This window comes from Myotis daubentonii, chromosome X, assembly GCF_963259705.1.
Source record: "Myotis daubentonii chromosome X, mMyoDau2.1, whole genome shotgun sequence".
NCBI lineage: Eukaryota > Metazoa > Chordata > Mammalia > Chiroptera > Vespertilionidae > Myotis > Myotis daubentonii.
In genome coordinates this window covers 106,379,887-106,406,997 of record NC_081861.1, presented here as the reverse complement: position 1 = coordinate 106,406,997, position 27,111 = coordinate 106,379,887, and the positions used below count along the sequence as shown (strand labels likewise).

General features: G+C 39.0%; 1 protein-coding gene and 1 pseudogene across 3 annotated transcripts in view; both read left to right on the top strand.

The window, feature by feature from the left end:
- RPS6KA6 (ribosomal protein S6 kinase A6) overlaps positions 1-27,111 on the top strand; it is a 207,397-nt gene that overhangs the window by 144,337 nt on the left and 35,949 nt on the right. For 2 of the 3 annotated variants that reach the window (XM_059678453.1, XM_059678454.1), the window contains 7 exons: positions 1,132-1,234; positions 1,879-2,009; positions 3,480-3,602; positions 4,098-4,187; positions 9,507-9,665; positions 18,315-18,476; positions 23,851-23,927. In XM_059678453.1, the coding sequence (XP_059534436.1) occupies positions 1,132-1,234; positions 1,879-2,009; positions 3,480-3,602; positions 4,098-4,187; positions 9,507-9,665; positions 18,315-18,476; positions 23,851-23,927 (845 nt within the window). The remainder of the gene's footprint in view (positions 1-1,131; positions 1,235-1,878; positions 2,010-3,479; positions 3,603-4,097; positions 4,188-9,506; positions 9,666-18,314; positions 18,477-23,850; positions 23,928-27,111) is intronic. The other variant, XM_059678455.1, reaches the window with a different exon arrangement.
- LOC132224644 (putative monooxygenase p33MONOX) lies at positions 5,333-6,065 on the top strand (annotated as a pseudogene).

The window sequence follows — 27,111 nt, the reverse complement described above, 5'->3', positions numbered from 1 at the left end:
CTGGCTTATTTTGCTTAGCATAATGCACTCCATGTCCATCCATGTTGTTGCAGATGGTAAGAGTTCCTTCTCTTTACCACAGTGTAGTATTCCATTGTTTAGATGTACCACTGTTTTTTAATCCGCTCATCTGCTGATGGGCACTTAGGCTGTTTCCAGATCTTAGCTATGGTGAATTGTGCTGCTATGAACATAGGGGTGCATATGTCCTTTCTGATTGGTGTTTCTGTTTTCTTTGGGATATATTCCTAGAAATGGGATTACTGGGTCAAATGGGAGTTCCATTTTTAATTTTTTGAGGAAACTCCATACTGTTCTCCACAGTGACTGCACCAATCTGCCTTTCCACCAGCAGTGCACAAGAGTTCCTTTTTCTCTGCATTTTTGCCAGCAATTATCCTTTGTTGATTTGTTGATGATAGCCATTCTAACAGGTGTGAGATGATACCTTATTGTCATTTTCATTTGCATCTTTTGGATGATTAGTGACTTCGAGCATGTTTTCTGTCTCTTGGCCTTCTGTATGTCCATTTTTAAAAAGTGTCTATTTAGGTCTTTTGCCCATTTTTTTATTGGATTGTTTATCCTCTTTTTAAGTTGTATGAGTTCCTTATAAATTTTGGAGGTTAAACCCTTATCAGAGATAACATTGGCAAATATGTTCTTCCATGTTCTCTTGTTGTTTTGTAGATGGTTTCTTTTGCTCTGCAGAAGCTTTAATGCATATTTTAAATGAAACAAAATATTTAGGTGAAGTAAATAGTTATTGAAAATAGTTTAATTATTAATTTTGAAATATTTTAGTGTTAGTTATTTCTCCATGTTAACATTGCAACATATTCTGTATGATTATTTTACCAGCAAAAATTGAAGACAATATTTGATATCCAAAACCCAACATCATTATTCTTTGTAAATGTAATGTGTGGCATCACTAATGTGTTTCCAGGTGTCACTTGATTCTGTACATTATTTCTCAAATATTTTAGAATTTAATTAACAGGTATCTGAAGCTAGTTGAAATTCCATTTATGAAATTGTGATTCTTCTGTATTATGTTCTGGTTTCCCTTACAAAGTATAATGATTTTTAATGTGTTACTATGTTTTTGTGTTATTCTGTTGCTTCTAGAAATTATATAAAAGAGAAGTTCAACCTCCTTTCAAACCTGCTTCTGGAAAACCAGATGATACTTTTTGTTTTGATCCTGAATTTACTACAAAAACACCCAAAGGTAATGCATATTCATGTGTAACATCAGGACTTTTATTCAATTAGATGCTTAAAAAGTAAACTTGCTTCTTAAGTAAAAACTAAATGAATTATATGTTTTCAAAGGGTTGGTTTGTCTCATGAAAATGTGGATTCCACATATAGCTTTGCTTGGGCACCCACCTTTAAAGTACATCCTTTAAATGGGAAATATTTATCAGAGAAGAAGGGACTAGAGTGAAGGATAAAAGGTTTCTTTGTTTTGTTTTAAAAGTCTTTTTCATGATAATGTATTAGCGGGTCAGGGATAGGAGATAAGACATGAGATATATCACTCTGACTCTTACAGTTTAGAATTTAATGAGGTTTACTTTTGATGGAATCTGTTTTATACATTAACTCAACAAATGTTTAATACCTAAAAATGTCCTCACCAGTGAGGAGGCAGCAGTGAACGAACTGACAAAAATTATAATCCACATGTAGTTTGCTTAGTAGTGTGGGGAGACAGATAATATACAATAAATCAAATAAATAATATAGTATGTCTGATGGTAACATTTAATGTTTTTTGTGTTTTCATTATTTTATATTCAAAGAAATGCTGACATTTTATATTACAGAAATCTGTATAATTCTAATTAAATATAATTATTTGGATATTAGATTCTCCTGGTTTGCCAGCCAGTGCTAATGCTCATCAACTCTTCAAAGGATTCAGCTTTGTTTCAACTTCTATTGCAGAAGAATATAAAATCACCCCTATCACAAGTGCAGATGTATTACCAATTGTTCAGGTAAATTCCACTTAATTAGATTATTTAGTTTAGGGATAATTATTTCCTTCAGTTATTTTTAATTAATTTATAATAGTTTAACTTCATTTATTTCTGTGTATAATAATGAATTAAAGATGTTTCCATATGTTTTTAAATAAAGCAGATAATAGTAACATTTAATTATACTTATGTAATCTCTTTTGGCAAAAAAAATGTAATGGTGGTATGTAAGCTAGTTTATTTATTGTGTTGTCTTTGGGTATCTAGAAAGCCTACAATTTAGGGTCAGTTCAGATCTGGTTAAGCCATTTATACATACTGATAAAAATTCTATAATGGATTATCCATGATTTTTTAAAGATTTAGGATGAATAGAGGTTGGTGCAAAGGTATGCTTACAGTTGTGAGTATGAAAAACATAGAGTTTATTCTTGTATTATTATTTATTTACTAGTGGCCCGGTGAACGAAATTCATGCACATTAAAAGGGAATTAATTAGAGGAAATATTTTAATATTTCTATTTGCACTTTCTCTATAATAGAAGTGTCAGAGATGAAAGAAAATTAGTAAAATGTATATGAAAATCTCCCTCCTGTCAGAGTCTGAGGTGCTCCACGGGACCTAGAGTCAAGTCCCCGCCCACCACCCGCATGAGCTTCAAAAACACAGAAGACCCAGAACCGGCCAGCCCCACCCCCATCAAAACCCTCTGGGCGAGAGGCGCAGCCTCATGTCCCCCAGCCCAGCGTCAGGTGGGGGGCACAGTCTCAGGTTCCCCATCAAGCCCCACTGGGTGGGTGGCACAGCCTCAGGTCCTCTGGCCCAGCACTGGGGTGGAGGGCATGGCCTGAGGTCCCCATCAAGCCTCGTGGGGTGGGGGTCCTGGCCTGAGGTCCCCTGGCCCAGCACCAGGGGGCAGGCATGGCCTGAGGTCCCCTGTCAAGCCTCACTGGGCAAGGGGAGTGGCCTGAGGTACCCGTCAAACCCCACTGGGTGGGGGGCATGGCCTGAGGTCCCCCGTCAAGTCCTGCTGGGCAGGGGCTGTGGCCTCAGGTCCATTGCCCCAGCCAGGCACCATGCAACCTCAGGTCCCTGCTGTTCGGTCGTGATGTTATGGCATCCCAGCTAATTTGCATATTCCTCTATTACATAGATAGATTACTGTACTAGAGGCCCAATACACAAAATTTGTGAAAGGGTAGGCCATCGCAGTTTCGGCTTCCTCACAGCCTCCCAGCCCCAGCTGCCTCCCAACCGCCTCCCGCCTTCCCTGCCCCAGCTGCCTCCATCCAGAAGGTCGTCTGGATGGTCATTCTGCTGTTCGGTCATTCGGTCAATTTGCATATTATGGTTTTATTATTATAGATTATTTTCCATACATACAACTATAAGCCTACTTTTGCCCCAACCTGTATAAATTTTGAAGAGAAGATAAAAATGTGCAAATATTTCATTATTCTCAGTATTTTTTTAAAAACACACACAGATAAATGGAAATGCTGCACAATTTGGTGAGGTATATGAGTTGAAAGAAGATATTGGTGTTGGCTCCTATTCTGTTTGCAAACGATGCATACATACAGTTACCAAGATGGAATTTGCAGTGAAGGTATTGTCCCTGAACCTACCTTTTTTGGGGTTATATATGTAACTTAACTAATGGCCATTTTTCAGTGGGGCTAGTGGAGATTGCAAAGAAAAAATGAGAAAAACCTCTAAAGACTTAATATTTTCATTTTGAATCTCTTTCCAAGACTTTATTTTGTAGAAGCATTGCATTCCATGAATGTCTTGCTTTTGAATAGTTTTATTTTAAGGTACTATGTTAACATTGAGTAATTGTAACAATTACTGTTACATTTGGATCATATTATGAGCTAATGTAGTTTTAATTACATGGACTATAATGTTAAAGAAAATGGTCTTTTTATTATTGTTGTAGTTATAGGACATTTTTAACTGTTAGAGTATAATATGGGGCAAGCATCATTCTTGAGTTTTAAGCATTTACTCAAAACTATAATCAAATTGAAAATATACCATTAATTTTTAGACAAAGAACATAATTTCTTTTCCTCTGAGATTTGTCTTATTTATTTCTTAGGTTATTGACAAAAGTAAGAGAGACCCCTCAGAAGAAATTGAAATTTTGATGCGCTATGGACAACACCCAAACATTATCACATTAAAAGATGTAGGTATTTAAAATCTAAGCTAATTCAAAATCTAAGCTAATGAAGTTATGACTTGGCACTTTATTTTCTTTCTTTTTTAATTTTTATTTATTTATTTTATTGTCTAAAGTTTTACATATGAAAAGGAGAGATATGTAAAACTTTATTTTTTTGAAGCTTTTCATGTCTATGGTATATTTGCTGTCATACAACACAATCTCAAGATTCTTACATTTGCTACTTCAATTACCCCCCCCCATTATTCTGTATTCTTACTCTTTGTGTAGAACATCAGAAAGGAACTATGATTGTTGATAAATAAGAATGTCCTGCCCTAGCTAGTTTGGCTCAGTGGATAGAGTGTCAGCTTGCATACTGAAGTGTCCCAGGTTCGATTCCGATCAAGGTCACATGCCTGGGTTGTGGGCTCGATCCCCAGTAAGGGGAGTGCAGGAGGCAATCAATCAATGATTCTCTCTCATCATTGATGTTTCTATCTCTCTCTCCCTCTCCCTTCCTCTCTGAAATCAATAAAAATGTGAACAAACAAACAAAAAAAGAATGTCCTGATTACTTGAATATATTCTGGCTAGTTAAGTAGTTAACATTACAACCAGCAACATTTATTATTCTGTGATATTATAAATACGTACATTGGGAATCTGCCAAATTCTACATTTTATTTTCTTAACTCTTCAGAAATGGCTTGTTGCACTGTAGATTGTTTTTTTTTTTTTAGTGAAATTGTATTACTCTATAGTTTTGTAAAATGAACATATGTCCTATTAATAGATGTTACTGAGTTTACGCTCCCTGGCCAGTGTGCAAAGCCTTTAGGATTGCAGCTGACACAACACAAATATACCATGGCTTGGGTCCCTAATTCACCACAACCTCTAGAGATATGGGTCCTCACAGCCTCTTTCGTGCCAGAGCTCAGGCTGCAGACAGTTCTGCAACAGTGAAACAGAACGTCTGGAATGTATGAACTCTTTCCAACCAACTTAGCTAATTTTCAGGATTTGGGCAATGTTCCTCATTAATATCTGTAAGTGTAATTATCACATCATTTCACTCTGGTGTCAGGGACTTAGCTCTAAAATCTATATAGAAAAAGCACCTGGATCCGAGTCTTTCAATGATTTTGAGACTGTGCCTGGTGGAGGAAGGTGAGGCCAGTGTGTCCTTCCCCACCATGACCCTCCCATTGGCTATTGACAGTATGGACTAGGTCCCAATGATGAAGGCTAAAGCCACCTGTGTCTCATGAATTCTCTAATCACAAAACAGACCCAGGAGACCATTCAACATTTTGAGCAACAGGCAGGGTAGAGAGAGATGCTGGCTACACAACCCACAATCGCCTTATCCCCTAGGAGACCAAGTACCTTCAAGTGGCAGAAGCACTCCAGAAACTAAAACTACAGTGTGGAGAGATAATGAGAGAAGAGAAGCAGCCAGCCTCAGCCATGTCCACCCCCAGCAGCAACCCTCACTCTTCCGCTGAGCAGTAGCCTGGAGATTTGCTCTCTTCTGGCTCTTCCATAGTCTTATCTGGCCCAAATCCTACCACCATGGGTTCTGGAAGTGGGGATAAAGACAGAAACTAGACAGGTAAATGGAGCCTCTTTGGACCAAGATCCCTCTGGAAGTCTAATTTGGGAAGTTTTGGCACCCAGCCTTACAGAGGAGCCAAGAAACCTTCTCCAATGCTACTTATCCACGTTCAGGCCACCCTAATGGTCAAAGATCCAACAGCCTTAAAGCTGCCCAAGATGGATATCCCACTGATGGAAAGGAAGAAACAACCACCATGGGTCTATAATCTTAAATCCAAGAATAGAATATGCTCACATTCAACAGCTTCTATAGCTTTCTCTTCCAGTGACTCTGGATAGAGGGTGGCTTGCCCCCACTTCTCTATTACCCTGATCTGACATAGGAAAGGTTGGGTTTTTTTTGAAAAAAAAAAAAAAAACACCTTATAAACTGAGCCTAGAACTGGAGGTATCATTGTTTTTTGAGAAACTTGTCCTTGTGCAAAGCTTGCCCTTGTGTGGGAGAAGCCATTGTATATTGCTTCAATTTAAAGTTAGACTAAATAATCTTAGCCGTAATGTATAAAGGCCTCATCAATTTGTTTCATCATTTAGCCTAGACAAGACCTTGATCATTGCTTACGAGGTAGGTAACATTTGTGTTATTCCCAAACCAAGGCTTCTTGATGGGTAAGTCATGGTGTAGAGGTGCTCACTGACTAGTCTCTGGCCCCCTCTACTGCTGGTGCCTTGGGCTCCAGCCTTGTCAGTGAGGGAACCTGCATCTGTTTGAGATCTGGGCACAAAGAAAAACCAGACTTGGCACGAACCCATCTCCTGTGTGGAGATTAGTAGAGGAAGTTCTTACTGCCATGCCTCCGGGGTAGTTCTGCTGGGCAGTGCTTCCCTTTCATGTGTCAACAAACACAAGCCTTGCATATCCCTTGTTGCACTTTACAGTAAGATTAAGTTCATTGCATTTTGGTGGAAAACCATTTAAGGGAAAATATTCAACCTACTGCTTTGGTATATATAAATGGATGTTAAGCTTTTTAAAAGTAAAGATGGTGGTAACTATACGTAGATTATATTCTGGATGTTCATATGAAACAAGTGTCACCAGAGCTTGATGTTTTTCTTAGAGGTAGAAGGATGAAAATATTTTTCTGGCAATCATTTTTCCTAAAACAAGCCTCATATCTTGTATAAAAATAGAGGTTACTGAGGAAGGAACCAGGGAAAGCACCTATTTATTTATCCTTGCTATGGACATGTTTGGTCATTGTCCTGAATATTGTATCAAATCCCTGCTATTCGTATTTCGGAAGGATGGTGTCTACATAGTCAGCTGAGCTGACTTTTCTACAGAGAGGCCCTGGAGTCTAAAATGATGAAAACAATTAATTTATTGGTGTTTTTTCTTATGCTCATATATCTTACTTTTTTTGACAATAAAAATCTGTGCTACTTAAAAAAAAAAATAGATGTTTTAAATGCTACACAACCCACAATCGCCTTATCCCCTAGGAGACCAAGTACCTTCAAGTACTTGGGCTCCAGCCTTGTCAGTGAGGGAACCTGCATCTGTTTGAGATCTGGGCACAAAGAAAAACCAGACTTGTGTGGAACCATATCCTGTGTGGAAATTAGTAGAGACAGTTCTTACTGACATGGCTCCGGGGTAGTTCTGCTGGGCAGTGCTTCCCTTTCATGTGTCAACAAACACAGTATTTTCACATAAGAAAATACTGCTCTCACCCTAGCCAGTTTGGCTCACTGGATAGAGCATTGGCCTGGGGACTGAAGAGTCCCAGGTTCGATTCCGGTCAAGGGTATGTACCTTGGTTGCAGGCACATCCCCAGTAGGGGGTGTCAGGAGGCAGCTGATAGATGCTTCTCTCTCATCAATGTTTCTAACTCTCTATCCCTCTCCCTTCCTCTCTGTAAAAATCAATAAAATATATTAAAGAAAAGAAAATAATGCTCTTTTCTCTTTAGAGAAGGCAGATAGATTGGCTATTACCTACATCAGTTTGTTTTGGATAATATGATATGCATTTTGATTAATATCTATAATATGCTAATTGCCGTTATGGTGTCCTAGTAATGGCCAATTAGCATATTGATGCATGCGCAGCAGGGGGTGGGTGGTGGGGCCAAGTTCCTAGGGGTCTGATAAGAGTGCCTGACAGGAGCCCAGACTGCTAAGAAGGAAGAGGAAGCGGCCTCGGGGAGCTCTTCCAATCTCCCTGCATGGACACCCTACCCCAGTCCCGCACCCCCAGGGGACCGGGAGGCTGACCAGCCAGGGAGAAGACCCAGCCTTGGGAGTAGCTGCAGCCTGCATCTCCGACTCCCGATCTCTTCCCCTGGCACCTCCACCAGGGGCGCCCACAATAGCATGCCAGCGACCACCCATCAGTGCTCCCATTGCTACCAGGCCCCCACCATTGGAGCTGGGCACACTCTCCTCCCTACAACTCCAGACCCAGGTAGAGGGAGGCCTGAGCTGCCCTCCAGGGTCAGACCCTTCCACCGGACAGCAGCAGCACGTCTCTGCAGCTGATGTGTGCTGAACGTGCTGGGGGTGCAGCTAAATCCACCCTCCTAGCCCACCTGACTCTGCCCTGGCCCATCCCCCACCCGGCTTCAGGAGATTGGAGCCCTGCCCTGAGCAGGTACAGCTGTGAAACAGTCACGTACAATTTAAAGAATGGCGCCAAGCAAGAAGGTTTGAGAGTTACTCCCCCTTTGGCTTCACTGCTCTCCTAGAGCCCCCTTAACTCCCTTCCCCCCACCAACACCTCCAGGGACGACCACCACTACAAGGCTGCTGGCCAGAGCCTGCCCCTCCAAAGCCTGCGGAACCCTCTGCAAAGCTTCCATAGCTACAGTCCCAGGAAACAATCATGCCCTCCTCCCCTAATCAGCACCTGCTACCTGTGAGGGTACAAGTAGGCAGTTGGGGGTAAGCAGGCTGGCAGGGGGGCAGTTGGGGATGAGCAGGCCAGCAGTGGGGGGCAATTGGGGGCAATCAGGCCAGCAGGCAGAGTGGTTAGGGATGATCAGGAAGGCACGAAGGTGAGCGGTTAGGAGTCAGTGGTCCCCGATCCCGAGAGGGATATCCGACTGCCAGTTTAGGCCCAATCCTACAACAGTCTTGGACATCCCCGAAGGGTCCCAGATTGGTGAGGGTGCAGGCCAGGCTGAGGGATACACACCCTCATAGTTTTTAAATAGTAGTTTACATCTATCTATCTATTTATCTATCTATCTATCTATCTATCTATCTATCTATCTATCTATCTATCTATCTAATCTATCTATGTCACAAAGCCTGCATGAAAGGGTACACTTATTTTTTCAATTTATTTTCTTTGGTATAGTATTTGAATTCAACAAACATTTAAGACACCATGTCAGATAATGGACTGCGGGGAGGATATTAAAAACTAATAATACATTTACTGTCAAAAGGAACCTTACCATTAGTAGGGAAGAGAAGTATCTATAATACAGTAAAAGCAATTGAAATAGATGCCATTTGAGAGGTACAGAGTTGTATTTTTTCATTTATATCCTTTGATGAAGTGTAACGTACTACCTGAAAAGTTAATAAAATTATATGTTTAACATGATCTCAGGGACTGTTTAGCCAATTTAATCTTCACTACTATATTGGCAATAAAAATATATATTTTTAACACTAGAGGTTCACTATAAAAGTAAATTAAATGTAATTTAAACATTTCAGAATTATAATTATAAATAATAACATTTTTAAAATGTGTTCTTTTTTAGGTTTATGATGATGGTAGATATGTTTACCTTGTTACGGATTTGATGAAAGGAGGAGAACTACTTGACCGTATTCTCAAACAAAAATGTTTCTCGGAACGGGAAGCTAGTGATGTACTGTTTGTGATAACTAAAACAGTTGACTACCTTCATTGTCAAGGAGTAAGTTGTAGTTATATTATTTCCTTTATTTCTGTGACTTGTATATTCATCAAATTATATGTAGGGTACACCACTTAAAGTGAATTACTTTTTTAGAGAATATATATTTTATAGAGAACATACTAATAAAACTCATAAAGTAGTGAAGGTTATAGAATTAGGAAGTTGGAAAATGTTATCATTTTGTTCACTCTGCCTATTGACCCTGATTTAGTAGCATATTAGTTTTAAAAGTGGTTTGGATTATGTAATTGAATCTAACCTTGACTTTGAAATTATTAAACCTAATCAAATTTTTTTTATTGATTTCAGAGAGGAAGGGAGAGGGAGACAGATAGAAACATCAATGATGACAGAGAACCATTGATTGGTTACCTCCTGCATGCCCCCATTGGGGATTAAGCCCGCACCCCAGGCCTGTGCCCTGCCCAGGAATTGAACTATTACCTCTTGCTTCAAAAGTTGACACTCAACCATTAAACAACACTGGTCAGGCAAACTTAATCAAATTTAAAAGTGAAACATAAAAGGATTATCCAAGGACATGTGAATATTACTCATATTATGCTATACCTAACATATAAAGTTCTGGCAATGAAAGGACTTTATTTCTTGATTCTTGCCAACCCCTCTTCCAAATACAGTAAGAATTTTTGATTCTGAACATGTGAGATATTAATCTATTAAAGTTTATAGTAGTGGAGCAGGTCTCATATTTTGCTACCTACCTGTTCATAAAGAAAGCAAATGTTACCAAAAAAGGTCAACTCTTATGTACAACTCTAAAAGGAAACATTGTCAAAAATAATTTAAAAATTTAGTTTGAATCAGTTATAATAGTGGATATGTATGCACATAAGTATAAACAATAAATTAATGATCAACTCAGAATTGGCACAGTGAAAATTCTACATGGTCCCCTTTTATAAATAAGAAAAACAAGCCAGTACTCAGTTTTGTGTCCGGTTTAATGTACTACATTTTTCAATATCCTATCTAATAATAGACAAACAGGGTAATTGACCGTACCTTCGCTACGCCTCCCATTGGCTAATCAGCACAGTATGCAAATTAACTGCCAACAAAGATGGTGGTTAATTTGCATATGTAGGGGCCCAGCGGCTATCAGCTATCGGAGCCTGCAATCAGAGATGAGAGGTCCCCTGCCCAGGCCTGATGCCTTGGTCAGAAGCGTTAGGCCTGGGAATGGGTGGAGCCGGGATGGTGGGGAACAGGGGGGGGGGGGGCGTCCAGCGATGGTGGGGAGCAGGAGAGGAGCCTGCTATTGTGGGGTGCTGGGGGTCCCCTGTCCAGGCCTAACACCTCAGTCAGAGGCATTAGGTCTGGGCAGGGGCGGTGCCGGAGATAGCAGGTAGCAGGGGCAGAGCCAGCAATGGTGGGAACTGGGGGTCCCCTGCCCAGGTCTAATGCCTTGGCCACAGGTGTTAGGCCTGGGCAGGGGTGTATCAGGAGATTGCAGAGAGCTGTGGGTCCCCTGCCCAGGCCTAATGCCCCTGCCAGAGGCTTTAGGTCTGGGCAGGGGCAGTTCCAGCGATTGAGGGTAGCAGGGGCAGAGCCGGTGATGGTGGGAGCTGGGGGTCCCCTGCCCAGGCCTAAGGCCTTGGCCAGAGGCGTTAGGCCTGTTCAGGGGCAGAGCCAGCGATTGCAGGGAGCAGGGATGGAGCTGGCGATGGTGGGGAGCAGGGGCTGAGCCCACGATTGCGGGAGCTGGACGTCCCCTTCCCAGGGCTAATGACTTGGCCAGAGGCGTTAGGCCTGGGCAGGGGCCAAGCTGGCAATTGGTGTGAACTACAGAGGAAACACCTTTTCTGACCGCTCATTGGCTAAGCTCCCTGTATGCCACTGGTAATATTCTTAGTAACTTGGGTAATAAGAATCCAAATAAGTGATCTAGGGTTTTTTACCACACTCCTGGAGAAAAAAAGGAAGGTCTGCTGTTGGAGGGTTAAGAAATGTCATATCCTGTCCTAGCTGGTTTTGCTCAGTGGATAATGCCTCAGCCTCCCCACTGCTGGGTCTGTGTTCAATTCTGACTAAGAGCATGTACCTAGGTTGCAGGCTCCTCCCTGGCCTGGGCCCAGGTCAGGGCTCATGCAGGAGGCAACCAATCAAAGTGTTCCTCTCACTTTGATGTTTTTCTCTGTCTTTTCCTTTCTCTTCCACATTCTCTAAAAATCAATGGAAACATATCCTCAGGTGAGGATAAAAAAAAGAAAGAAAGAAAGAAATGTCATATCTTATGAAAGGCACATCTTGAAAATGCCTAAAGAAAGTTGTCATTTTTTCATGGTAAAGGGACTGGAGTCTGTGTTGATGAAAACACCTTGGTTGCTGCGGTGACTGGCAGTGGCTGCAGCAGCAGAGTGATGGGGCTGGTGCCTTCCCCTGATCAGCCCAGTCGCCTCCCACAAAGGATGGCCAGACTGTGGCTTAGGCCTGCTCCCCAAGGGGAGCAGAGAGCAGGGAGTAGGACATCCCCTGAGGGCTTCCAGTCTGTGATAGGGGGCAAGCTGGGCTGAGGGATCCCGCTGCCCTCCAGTGCACAGATTTTTGTGCACTGGGCCTCTAGTTATAAAATATGAACTATATATGGCTATTATAATTTAATTGCTTGATTCTTTTTATCAAAACTCTCTAAAATAAAGGATGACCAGCTATTTTGAGAAGAGGCCAATGATAAGCATCTTCTCTTTTTAATTTATTTTTATTCATTTATTTAAATTTAATGGGGTGACATTGGTTAATAAGATCATATAAGTTTCAAGGATACATTTCTGTGAAACATTATGTGTATTTTACAAGAGGGCCAAGTGTATGGTGACGGAAGATTATTTGACTTTAGGTGGTGTGCATGCGAAGAACCTTTACTTTAGTATATTATTTTAGAAACTTTCAGTTTTTTATGTCAATTAAATAAATTAATGACAGAGATGTATTTAGCATTTCTATATGCCAGGCATTATAAAAAGTATTATACAGACTCAAATATGAGTAAGACTTGGTCCTTGTCTTTAAAGATCTTTCAGTGTAGTGAACTGCTGATTAAGATAGAACTATTTTAAATGAAGTGGATAATAATCAGTAAGAAATTTATAATGTAGAGAATTTTAGAATATTTTGCATATCTAGCATTTTATTTGATTTTTACTTTTTGCTTCTATATTTCTGCTGATAGCTTCATGTATCAAAAGCATGTTTTATTTTACTTTATTGAGATACTTATAATAGCCACTTTATTTTTTTAAAAAAATATATTTTTATTGATTTTTCACAGAGAGGAAGAGAGAGGGATAGAGAGTTAGAAACATCGATGAGAGAGAAACATCGATCAGCTGCCTCTTGTACACCTCCTACTGGGGATGTGCCTGCAACCAAGGTATATGCCCTTGGCTGGAATGGAACCTGGGACCTTTCAGTCCGCAGGCCGACGCTCTATCCACTGAGCCAAACCAGTCAGGGCTATTTTTTAAATGTTTTATATTTCGTCTTGTAAATTTTGAATAATACATTTTTATCAAGATACAATTCACAAATAACGTTAAGGTTTACAAAATTTATGCATTTATATGCTGCAATATCATTACCACCCTAACTTTAGCTAGCACCTCCATCATATTATTTTGAAAATTGTCTGTATATTTATCACCCCAAGTAATAAAATATACAGATGATATAGTATAGAATTGTACTAGAGGCCCAGTGCACAAATTCGTGCATGAGTGGGATCTGGCCAGCCCACCTCAATGGGGACCCATCAGGCTGGGCTGGCAGGGGGAAGGGCTATGGCTGGCTGGGGGGCAAGGCCACAGATGGTTGGTTGGCTGGTCCTGACCCCAATTAAGGTGTTTGGGGCAGATCAGGGGCCGGACTGGCCCGCGGGGGGCCAGTTGGGGCCGGATCAGGGTGGTTGGCTGCCACAGTGCATGTCATAACCACCAGTTGTTCTGGTTGTGCCACCATTCCAGTTGCTGGGATTTTATATATACAGACTAGTAGCCCAGTGCACAAAATTCATGCACATTAAAAGGGAATTAATTGCCCTAACCTGTTTGGCTCAGTGGATTGAGCATCGGCATGTGGACTCAAGGGTCCCAGGTTCGATTCTGGTAAAGGGCATGTACCTTGGTTGTGGGCACATCCCTAGTGGAGAGTGTGCAGGAGGCAGCTGATCGATGTTTCTCTCTCATCAATGTTTCTAACTCTCTTTCCCTATCCCTTCCTCTTTGTAAAAAATCAATAAAATATATATATTTTAAAGGGAATTAATTAGCAGAGATATTTTAATATTGCTGTTTGCCCTTTCTCTATAATAGAAGTGTGAGAGATGAAAGGAAATTATTAAAATATATATGAAAATAATATATAAATTTATTAATAAATAAACAGTAACAAAAGGATATAACAACAGAGGCATGATATAAAAACAAAAAAAAACATGATATAAAAACAACAGTGATGCAAACAATGATTGATAAAGTGATTAAACTTATTCTAATATCTCCCTATACACCACATTAAGAGTGAAAACACTTTCAGAGTGCTTGACTAATTTCCCTTGTGATGAAGAACTTAGAACTTTAACTGTAACATCACATGCTCTTCAAACTCGAGAGAAAGCAACATATAACTGACCATGTGCAAAAACGGGTTCAGGTAGGAATATGCCTACTTTGTCTAGAGTTTGTCCTTGTGATTTATTAATAGTCATCACAAATGCTGGCATCACGGGAAACCGTCGTCGAATCAATTTAAATGGGAGGCCAATGTCAGATGGGGACAAATTAATTCTTGGAATCAGAACAGCCTCTCCCTCTGCAGATCCTGTTAATACTTCAGCTTTGATAATGTTAGGTCATAATCTTTTGATAATAAATCTGATACCATTACAAAGACCCCATTTACTATTGAGATTTCTCAATAGCATGATGATTGCACACACTTTCAATTTTAATTTATGACACGGCATTCCCGAAGGAGTAATACTATTAAGAAATTCGATGGGAAAATTTTCCTTTTCAGCATCATCTGTGGAATCAATAGAAGAATCATCACTCAAATATGTGTGAAAATCTCCATCAAGTATATCCAAATTTTCTTCATTTAATTTTTGAACATGCTCATTTTTTAGACAAAGAATTGGACGTTTAGATATATGTTAATATCTATAGCAGTGGTTCTCAACCTTGGCTGCACATTAGAATCACCTGGGAATCTTTTTAAAATCCTGACTCCTGGGCCTCATCCTCTGGAAATTGTTTCTTTGTTATGGGGTGGTGCCACAACATTAGTAACAAGGAAACAGAATTTCCGGAGGATGAGGCCCAGAAATCAGGATTTTAACAAGATTCCCAGGTGATTCTAATGTGCAGCCAAGGTTGAGAACCACTGATCTATAGATATAGTATTTCCGAAGTAAGTTTCAACAGTAGATCCATTACAAATCATTTCACTTCCATGCTTTGCTCTGAGGGTGGGGTTCCTGCCTGAAACCTCTCCCTGAGGGCTGGTTCCTGCCTGAACCTCATCCTCCCAGAAACAGCTGGGGGAGGGCGCAGCCATTTCCAAGACGACCACTGCAGGACTGATTTCCTTCCAGGTTGGACGTACTTCTGGTCATGATGTTACACCCAGGGTTTTTATATAAGTAGATTAAAACTTTATTGTGGGTAGCTGCTACAGTGTTTGGACAGGTTCAAGCTTTGGACTGATGAGAGGGCACAGTCCTCTCATTGCCATGTGCAAGTTCCAGCTTGGAGGGCAGGGCCCTCCCAGCACAATTATAGCCAACAGCTGTAGTTGTAAGCTTGAACCTATGGTCGGAACATGTGGCCCCACATGCCTGAGTGATGTAGGCTTGATAGAGCTCAGGTGCATGTAGCTGAGTAGGATTGAAACCCAAGAGAATGTTGTAAACAACTTGGTCACGCCCTTACTTTGCCTTGTGGCATTACTGCTATAAAATAAAGACATGACTATGGGCATGGTTGCTGTCTCTCAGAGAAGCAGCATCCCACTGAGACCCTGCTTTCATTTTCTTGTCTGTCTTTTCCAAGCCTTTCAGCTGCCCCCACTCATGTTCACCCTTGGCGGCGGTGCTGGCACAGCACACTTTATAAAGATATGCCTCCATGCCCTGAGGACGGGTTCCTGCCTCAAACTCCGCCCTCACTGGAAACAGCACCAGGAAATAGCTCAGGAGGGGGTTCAGCTGTTTCCAAGACAACCCCTGCAGGACTGACTTCCTTCCGCTTGGTCGTCAGACCGGTCATGATGTTACACCACCCAAGGTTTTTATATAAGTAGATACCTGCTGGGGTCCAACCCCAGCAGGTCCAGGGGTCCCCAAAGGCATAGACGGAGTCGGCGAAGAAGGAAGGACACGGAGACAGTGTTCAGTTGATCAGAGGCCTAGCCAGGATCTCCAGCCAAGTTCTGGTCTGGATCTCCAGAGAGGTTCTGCTATTTATTGTCTTGTTACATCCGTATTTATACCAGTTGATTTTAATCCTGTCAATTTCTATTACAAAGGTTAGGGCGTTTCTTATCTCCATTCCAGGGAGTAAAGATTATGTAGCTTAAGCATGATTTTTTGTAGTTAAAGTGATTAACTACCTGCCTGGCACTTAGTTAAGGAGTTTCATCCCCTCCCTAACTTCAGGGAAAAATCCCTACCTGGGGAAACAACCTTTCTCGGAGAGGTGACCTTGGTTAAAACACACAGCGCTAAGGGGAGTAAACATATTAAGAACAGTATGCTATATACGCCAGGTCCCTTGAAACATATGCTGTGCAGATGTTTCTATCCTGCAGCGACTGTGTCAAGCAGCAAGGATGGACTGGCTTCCGGCAGATACCTAAAACCTGTATAATTTTATTAAGCATTGTCACCCTAATGCAACAGACTGATGAATCTCAGAGGGAAGGATGGTGGCAGAAAGAGATTAACCAAAGAACAAATATGCATATATGCATAACCCATGGACACAGACAATAGTGTGGTGAAGGTCTGGGGGAGGGTGGAAGTGGAGAGTAGGGGGTCATTGGGGGAAAAAGAGGATATCTATAATAATTTCAATAATAAAGATAAATTTAAAAAATAAAATATAAGTTAAATTCTTGTCTTTTAGTTCCAATGTGGTTCATCTTGAATTTAGAATTGATTGATTTTCTTTTTTTCTTGAAACTGTGTTCTATTTTCTTGTCAGTTTTTTTTTTGTGTGTGTGTGTGTGTTTTTTGTATGTCACATAATTTTGGATTGTATACTGCACATTAGAATATTAAATTTTGGAGATTTTTTATTCTGTTATTTTTCTCCAATGATTTTTATTGATTTTCATTATTTTTTTTTAGTGGGTAATTTTCTTGTCATTGTTTGAACAGAAAATTCTGCCTTTTGGGTAGCAACATTGGTCTCTATCTTTCATATTAATACAAAGTACTTTGAGCCTCTTCTACACATTTGAAATTTTTTATTGAATTTATTGGGGTGACATTGGTTAATAAAATTATTCAGGTTTCAGGTGCACAACTCTATAATACATCATCTGTATATTGCATTGTGTGTTGACCCCCAAAATCAAGTCTTTTTCCATCACCATTTATCCCCCCTTTACCCTCTTCTACCTTCCCTCACCCCTCTTCTACACATTGTTGATTCAGGAGCAATTTTTTATTTGTTAAGAGAGAGAGAGAGAGATCAATTATTATATGTGCCCTGACTGAGGATTGAACCCACAACCTTAGCGTATCAGTATGGCACTCTAACCAACTGAGTTATGTGACCAGAGCTCAGGGGTAGTTTTGACTTTTTAATTTACAGTATCCCTCCACTCAGCATTAAAGTTTCCCCAGCATCTCTTTTCTGGATTTTCAGGCCAGAAAGACTGTGGGCTTTTCCACGTGTATCTTCACCACCACTGTGTGACAAGGGACTGTACTTTCCTCTTGCCTAAAAGCCGTTCATATAGTTCCCTGTATTCCTTCCTTCAGCCAAGTGTGTATTCCCCACCCAAGCCTGCCTGTTTCTCTTCACTCCCCAGTACCTTCGGGTAGTTCATTTTTCTATTATGTTCAGGTTTTATAATTGTTTACTATGGGGAGGGGCATATTAGGTAGGATCTTAGTTCATTATAAACAGAAGTGGAACTGAGAATTGAGTTTTGATACTTTGAAATTGGAAGTTATTAACAAAACTGGTGGTTTGAATAGAAAGCAGAACATCTATCTGATAGATATTATTTTCTCTGTATACTTTCAAGATTATATAGGACAAAGTATCATGTCAACATTGTATGATTAAAAAGTTATTTTCCTTGCCCTAACCAGTTTGACTTAGTGGATAAAGCATCGGCTTGCAGACTGAAGGGTCCCAGGTTCGATTCTGGTCAAGGGCATGTACCTTGGTTTCGAGCACATCCCCAGTAGGAGATGTGCGGGAGGCAGCTGATCGATGTTTCTCTCTCATCTTTGTTTCTAACTCTCTATCTCTTTCCCTTCCTCGCTGTAAAAAATAAATAAAATATATTTAAAAAGTAATTTTCATAGAAATATATTAACATAAAATGTTTTATTTCACAGATATTTATTTAGCTATAGAAATATAATATTTTTTTTCTTTTGTGTTCAAGGTTGTTCATCGTGATCTTAAACCTAGTAATATTTTATACATGGATGAATCAGCCAATGCAGACTCCATTCGGATCTGTGATTTTGGGTTTGCAAAGCAACTTCGAGGAGAAAATGGGCTTCTCTTAACTCCATGCTACACTGCAAATTTTGTAGCACCTGAGGTATTCTTTAAAACTTCAGTTTTTGTTTTTCACTCTTTCCTTTAGTTGAATGTATATAATGACATGTATATGTTATGGTTGCTAAGTAAAATTTGAGTTACCTTATCCATTCTCAACAATAAAGCTATTTAAATCAGTGAATTCTGATAGCCCCTTAGTATAAATATTCAGACTAGAAGTTAGCATCTGAAACCAACTTGAATGTAATAATTAGACTATTTAATTTTCCTGGGTGATGTACTAGTTTAAGAATTTACCCTTTTAGAGCTGGAAGAGAAAGTAAAGATAACTCTACCTTCAATATATTAAATATTAAAAATGAGGAAACTGAGGCTTAAAGTACCTAAATAACATTTTCAAGACCCAGCATTCATTTAGTCACGAAGTCAAGATAGGTTTTCACATATTTTGGGTTGTGTTGAACATGAAGTAATTTATACTATTTAGTATTACACATAACATATAAAGGCAGTGCTATCCCTGATTCTTTTTAGGATCTTCAAATTCTTGGAGAAAATAGCTTCACATGGGCTTTATAAGCAGTCAAGTTTTTCTTGGCAAATATCATTCATACATAGATCTTGGAGGGAAGAGCCAGGAAAGGTGAGGCTTCAGTGGTTCTGACAAAGGAGGCAAAAACATAAATGGGGTTAAGATAATCTATTCAATAGTGTTGGAAAAATTGGACAGATATGTGTAAAAAACTGAAACTAGACCACCTTCTTACACCATACTCAAGAATGAACTCAAGCACTTAAATACAAGTCAAGAAACCATAAAAATTCTAGAAGAAAATATAAGTAGTAAAATCTCAGACATTTCCTGTAGCAATATTTTTTTTCTGATATTTCCCCTCGGATGCTCTGCTTTCTATTCAAAACCACCAGTTTTGTTAATAACTTTCAATCTCTCCCTCCCCCATCTCTCTCTCTTTCTCTCCCACCCCACTCACTTTCTCTCTCTTTCTCTCTTTTCCTTGGGTATGGAAAACAAAAGAAAAAATTAGGAGATGGGACCAAATCAAACTAAAACATTTTTGCACAGCAAAAGAAACCATCAACAAAATTAAAACACAACTCACTGAATGGGAGAACATATTTGACACTGATAAGGGGTTAATATCCAAAATTTATAAATAACTTATAAAACTCAACACCAGAAAAAAATCAAAAAATTGAATTAAAAATTGGGCAAAGGATATGAATAGACACTTCTCCAAAGAGGACATACAGATGGCCAATAGACATGAAAAGATGCTCAGTGTCACTAATCACCAGAGAAATGCAAATTAAAACTGTAATGAGATATCAGCTCACACTTGTTAGAATGGCTATGGTCAATAAATCAAAAAACAAGTTCTGGTGAGGATATGGAGAAAAGGGAACACTCACGGATTGTTGGTGTGAATGCAGATTGATGAAGCCACTGTGTAAAGCCATATGGAATTAACTCAAAAAATTAAAAATGTAACTGTTTTATGACCCATTGATTCCACTTTTGGGAGTTTATCTGAAGAAAACCAAAACACAAATTTGAAGGAATATATGCATCCCTATGTTCATTGCAGCATCATTAACAATAGCTAAGATTTGGAAGCAGCCCAAGTGTTCATCAGTAGATGAATGGATAAAACAGCTATGGTACATTGACACAATAGAATACTGCTCCTCATAAAAAAACAAAACAAAAAATCTTATCCTTTGAGACAGCATGGATAGACCTGGAGAGTATTATGCTAAGTGAAATAAGCCAGTCAGAGCAACACAAGTACCATATTATTACACTCACATGTGGAATCTATTGAACAAAATAAATTTAAAAAGAACCAGACTCATTAATACCAAGAACACATTGATAGCTGTCAAAGGGGAGGGTGGTTGGGAGGCTGGGTGAAAATGTTGAAGGTGTTAAGCAGAAAAGAAAAACTCATAGTTTCAGACAGCAGTATGATAATTACCAGAGGGAAAGGGGTGAGGTGAGGTACAAAAGGATAAAGGGGGATAAATGATGATGAAAGGAGACTTGACTTGGATTGGATATCTGACTTGTGGCGGTGAAACACAATGCAATATACAGATGATGTACTGTAGAATTGTATACCTGAAACCTCTATAAACTTATTAACCAATGTCACACCAATAAATTCAATAATTTTTTTAAAAAATGCTTTGAAGAGTTTTATTATCAAGTGATGAAGCCTCTGCTAGTAATCAATGAATATATATAAATTTTTATGAATGAGGTTTTTGTTAGATTTGACCCTGAAATTTCAGACTCTTAAAAAAAGTAGTAATGGTATATGTGAAATGAATTATCTTTTAAACTTAAATTAGAAATATTCAAGCACCTATGCAGATATTTGAATATTTATGGGGGTATAAATTCATTCCTTCATTACAGTGCCTAAAGAGTCCTTTTTCTCTAACATATAAGATAATTATAGCCCTGGCTGGGTGGTTCAGTTGGTTAGAGCATCATCCCAATACACCAAGGTTGCTGTTTAGATCTCCAGACAGGGCACATACAAGAATCAACCAACAAATGCATAAATAAGTGGAACAACAAATCAATGTTTCTTTCTCTCCTTGTCTCTGCATCTCTCTCCCTCCCTCGACCCTCTCTTTTTCTCTCTTTCTCGCTCCCCAATCCCTTTCTCTCTCTCCCGCCCTACTCACTTTCTCTTTCTTTTTCTCTAAAATCAATAAATAAAAATTTAAAAATAAATTGATTACAATTTCAACTTAACAAGGAGGAAATAATATTTATTCATTTTTATATGTATTAATTCAATCAACTTCTTAAGAATTACATAGTAGATGTGCTTTTCTACTATACCAATGTCACAAAATTAATATATCTCTAAAATGTTTTATTTTATAAATGTAAATCCATAATAGTACTCAACTGATATTTAATGTCTCCTGATATATAAGAATTATCCTGAATTAAATGAACTAATAATAAATTGGTTGGATGTTGTTCCTGCAGCACTTTGTAAAAAAATAAGTGTGAATTTACTCTGCATTTTTCTCCTCTGGGCTGGATGTTTTGCTCCAAATATGAATTAAGTTGAACTTTAGAACAAAGGGAATGAGAATCTATGTTTATATTATTTTTTGCTAACTTTGGATACCAAATGAGAAAGAAGGCAATGGCATTAAATACTTTACTTCTGACTTATGTATTCTTGTATTTAACTTGATGCAAGTAGGAAAGTATTAAATACATGTTCTGCATTGTACTCTTTCACTCATCCCACTACTTTGCCTTGTTTCTTTTATGGCTATGCTAGAGGCCAGGTGCACGAATTCGTGCACAGGTGGGGTCAAGCCAGTCCTCCCTGATTGGAGCCGATTGGGGCAGGACTGGCTGGGGAAGAGGCCGCAGGCAGTTGCCTGGCCGGCCCCGCCCCCCCAATCGGGGTGGGGGGGGACCGATCAGGGCCACAGTGTGTCAAAGCAACTGGTCATTCCGGTCATTCCAGTGCTCCAGCCTCTTGGTATATATATATATATATATATATATATATATATATATATATATATATATATATATATAGAGAGAGAGAGAGAGAGAGAGAGAGATGTTCTTAATATTATAGAGCTTTGAGACCCACTCTAGAGAAAAAAGTGGACTCCCTCTTCTTTGCCCATACAAAATGGGTTTAAGTGTATTGTAAATGTGTAAAACAAGGTTTTCATGATTGATGCTAATTAGATTAAGCACTATCATGCCTTCTGTGCCCTTTTTCTCATTAACTAGGAAGGTTATGAGTGTGTGAAATACTTATAGCTGACTCAATGAGTAACCCTCACCTATCCAACACGTTCTTGGGCAGTCTTTTGACCTTGGCTGCAAATTGGAACATTTAAAAAATACTCTACTATCCCTGGTTGAGCATTGTCTTGATACGTCAAGGTTGTAAGGTTGTGGGTTCAATCCCAATCAGCATACATACAAGAATCAACCAATAAGTGGGACAACAAATTGATGTCTCTCTCTCTCTCTCTCTCTCTCTCTCTCTCTCTCTCTCTCTCTCTCTCTCCTCTCTCTGTAAAGAAATTAAAGTTAAAAAGATATTTAAAAATACTGTCATAAGGGAACCATGGAAAAGGTGATATCCAGAACCATAAGAATATATGAGAAAAATAAATGAAATAGGTGGTGGTGGTGGGAAGCAGGAGAGGTTTAAGTTTTACTAAAGGATGCCAACTTGGGTTTACCATGATATGAGTAGTTTAACTGTACCTCATTATTTATTAAGGGTTTTTGTAGTCCCTACATGAATTATTTACATAAGCTGGTTATAGAAGTATTTGATAGCCTCTCCAGCTTCTCAAGTTTGCACATATGTGTATTCTTAGAAATCCAATTTAACTAGAAAAAAATTATATCTTGAAATTTAAATTAGTTGCTCATTATTCGTGTCTGGCAATTGTCAAAACCAAACATTAATGTATTGAGCCTCTTATAAATGTCCAATCTAATGCTTACACAGCCCACATTGTTAATGCATTAACAATGTTTCTATTTTGTTCCTGTGTCTAAAGGTTGTAGCAGTGGGTTTATTTTTCTGAATAAGAAAGCTTCATTTCATCTATTTTCTAACAAACTTTATTAACCTCATGGAGAAAACTCACATGAATATATAATGAATATATTATTTGATTTTTATTAACACTAGTGCCAAGAGCAAAAAACAGCTACCTACATAAATTATTGTATGAAAAGTTAATGAAACCATTTACAATTTATCAAATATGTATTTGTAATCCAGAAATATACTGATCTTTTCAAGACATAAGCCTTGTATATAAAACAAAAATTAATCTTTCATAAGATCATATATTATCTCACCATCTCGTATGTAGCAAGGAGGCAGTTACAGATATTATAAGCCCAAGCTCTAGAGTAATTATACCTCCTCCACTACTTACCAGTTTTGTGGTATTGGGAAAATTACTGAACATTTGCCTCAGTTTTTTCATCTTTAAAATAGAAATAATATTTTCCTTATAAAGTCAGTGTCAGGATTAAAGACAATGCTGTGTGTAATATATATTAAGGTTTTTGTACATATTAATCTTAAATTTTTATGGCTCTATTTGTTTTTTCTAAGAGTAGAAGTGAAAGTTAAAATATCACAAGGTTGTTTTTTGTATGGTCCATGTTACTTACTCACTTTATTAATAGCCATTTATTCCATACTTGCTAATAGCAGAAGATTTTTGCCTTTAACATTACAAGAATCTATTTTTAAAATAATCTGTTTTTAAATTGTGAACATTTGTGAGATTATTAGAAGCACAACTTTCATTCAGATGAGATAAAGGAATTTATACTGGGTAATACCAGATAATTATTTCTTTCTCAGGTTCTTATGCAACAGGGCTACGATGCTGCTTGTGATATTTGGAGTCTAGGAGTCCTTTTTTACACAATGTTGGCTGGGTAAGAAACCTTATATATTCAAAATAATTCACATCAATATTTGAATTTCACCTGTATATTTTCATCTAGAAAAAGAACAAATGAAAATAACTTTAAGGAAAATTCTATTCACATTTCAAAATATTGTATATTGTTTTCTTATAAAATTGGGAAAAAAACATAAATGTGTTTAATGAGGCAATATTCATATATATAATTTTACAAGTTTTCAATTGATATTGAATTATTTTTTAAAATTTAATTTTAATTTTATTTTTTGAATCCTCACCTGAAGATATTTTTACATTGATTTTTAGAGAGTGGAAGAGAGAGGGAAAGACAGAGAGAAATATCAATGTGAGAGAAAGAAATCGATTGGTTGCCTCCTGCACATGTCCCAACCAGGGACAGGCTGGGGAGGATCCTGCAACCCAAGTAGGTGCCTTTGACTGGAAAGAACTCAAGACCCTTCCATCTGCAGGCCAATGCTCTATCCACTGAGCCAAACTGCCTGGGGCTTGAATTAATTTTTTTAAGTACTTGAATCTGGCTCTCCTGCCACTAGAGATTTAATAAGATTGAGCTTTATAACAAATCTAAATAGTAACAGAATGCTAAATTACAGAAACACACAGTTGCCTTCTCTTGAAAGGATAAAATCCTACTAAACAAAGTAATATATGGATTATGTTAATGTTGGAAATTTACAAGTCTTGTTTTGCTCTAATTATTTTTTTTAGGAGTAAAAATTTATGGCTATAAAAAAGGCTGGATTTAAAAAAATGAATGCATAGAATGGAATTTGAAGAATTATAATAAAACTAGAGGCCCGCCGAAACTGCTTTGGCTCAGTGGATAGAGAGTCAGCCTGCGGACTGAAGGGTCCCAGGTTCGATTCCAGTCAAGGGCATGTACCTGGGTTGCGGGCATATCCCCAGTGGGAGATGTGCAGGAGGCAGCTGGTTGATGTTTCTCTCTCATCGATGTTTCTAACTCTCTATCTCTCTCCCTTCCTCTCTGTAAAAAATCAATAAAATATATTTAAAAAAAAACCTAGAGGCCCAGTGCACAAAAATTTGTGCACTTGGGGGGGGGGGTGCCTCAGCCCGGCCTGCACCCATTTGCAGTCCAGGACGCCTTGAGGGATGTTCACCAGTTGACTTAGGCCCACTCCCTGGGGGATCAGGCCTAAGCTTGCAGTCAGACATCCTTCTGGCAGCCAGGGAGCCCTTGGGGGATGTCCAACTAAAGGCTTAGGCCCCCAAGGGATCTGGCCTAAACCGTTAGTTGAACATTCTAAGTGCTGCCATGGAGGTGGGAGAGGCTCCTGCCACCAACTCTGCACTGGCCAGCCATGAGCCAGCTTCTGGCTGAGTGGCACTCCCCATATGGAAGTGCACTGACCACCAGGGGGCAGCTCCTGCATTGAGTGTCTGCCCCTTGTGGCCAGTGCGCATCATAGCAACTGGCCATTCTGCCGTTCAGTCAATGTGCATATTAGCTTTTTATTATTATTATATAGGATGTCCCTATTTCCCCCCTTTTGCCCCCTCTACCCAGCTCTTGCACCCCACTTCTCTCTGGCCATCACCATCCTGTTGTCTGCGTCCATGGGTTGTGCATATATTTTCTTTGGCTAATCCCTTCTTTAAATTCACCTCTTTAAATTTTTATTTTCAGATAAGTGCTTATAACTGCACTATTATATATTTTCTATTATATCATTTAGAGTTAAGATATTTTTAATTGAACCCTTCTAAATTTTAGCACAATTTAATAAATTATGCTAGAGGCACCAAAGCCGGTTTGGCTCAGCGGATAGAGCGTCGGCCTGCGGACTGAAAGGTCCCAGATTCGATTCCGGTCAAGGGCATGTACCTGGGTTGCGGGCACTTCCCCAGTAGGGGATGTGCAGGAGGCAGCTGATCGATGTTTCTCTCTCATCGATGTTTCTAGCTCTCTATCTCTCTCCCTTCCTCTCTGTAAAAAATCAATAAAATATTTTTTTTTAAAAAAAATATGCTAGAGGCAATTAAAAGATTTTTCATGTAATACAGATACATTTCAATTAATATTTTATTAATTTTTAATTTTTAATATTTTAATTTGAAATAATCTCATACATGTAAAAAAAACTATAAAATACTACAGCATATTATATGTACCCTTCACCCAATTTCTTAGGAGTTAATAATTTAAACATAACCATTATACAACTATCAAAATTTGGAATATATTTTTCTTATAATCTCTTTAATGTTACTTAATCCATTTACTTTGTTTTTGTTAATCTTCCCCCAAGGATATTTTTCCATTGAATTTTAGAGAGAGTGAAGGGAAAGGGAGAGACACATTGATTGGTTGCCTCCTGCACATGCTCTGATAGGGACTGGGGATCAAGCCAGCAACTAAGGTACATGCCCTTAACTGGAATCAAACCTGGGACCCTTCAGTCCAGGGCTAATGCTCTATCCACTGAGCAAAACAGGCTGCAGCTTAATTCATTTACTTTTAATCTATATGTGTCTTTATATTTAAAGTGGGTTTTGTTTTTGATTCACCCTCATAATCTGTCTTTTAATTGGTGCATTTATGCCACTGACTTTCAGAGTGCTTACTGATAGAGTTACTGCCATACCTGGTGGCTTCTGGGGCTTCCAGGGCCCACCTGCCTGCAGCCCGGGACCGGATCCTATGACAGGCGGCAGGCAGGCGGCTTCTGGGGCTTCCAGGGCCGGCCTGCAGCCCAGGACCAGATCCGATCATACGCAGCAGGCAGGCAGCTTCTGGGATAACCCACAGGGGCCTGGATGGCAGTTAATTTTCATATCTTGCTGATTAGCCAGTGGGAGACATAGTGAAGGTACAGTCAATTACTATGTTTGTCTATTATTAGATAAGATTATTATGTATTTAGGTTTGACTTTTTAGAGAAGGCATTTAGTATAATTAAAATATGCTTGATATAACAAGATTTATACATATGAAATGATCACACAATTATTTATTGGCTTGATGATAATTACATATGTCATTGTATTCTATGTATTTTATTATTGTTTTAGATATTTTTTAATTGGCTTCAGAGAGGAAGAGAGAGGGAGGTAAAAAACACCAGTGATGAGATAGAAACAATGATTGGTTGCTTCCTGCACACCCAACACTGGGGATCCAGCCCACAACCAGGGCATGTGCCCTGACCTGG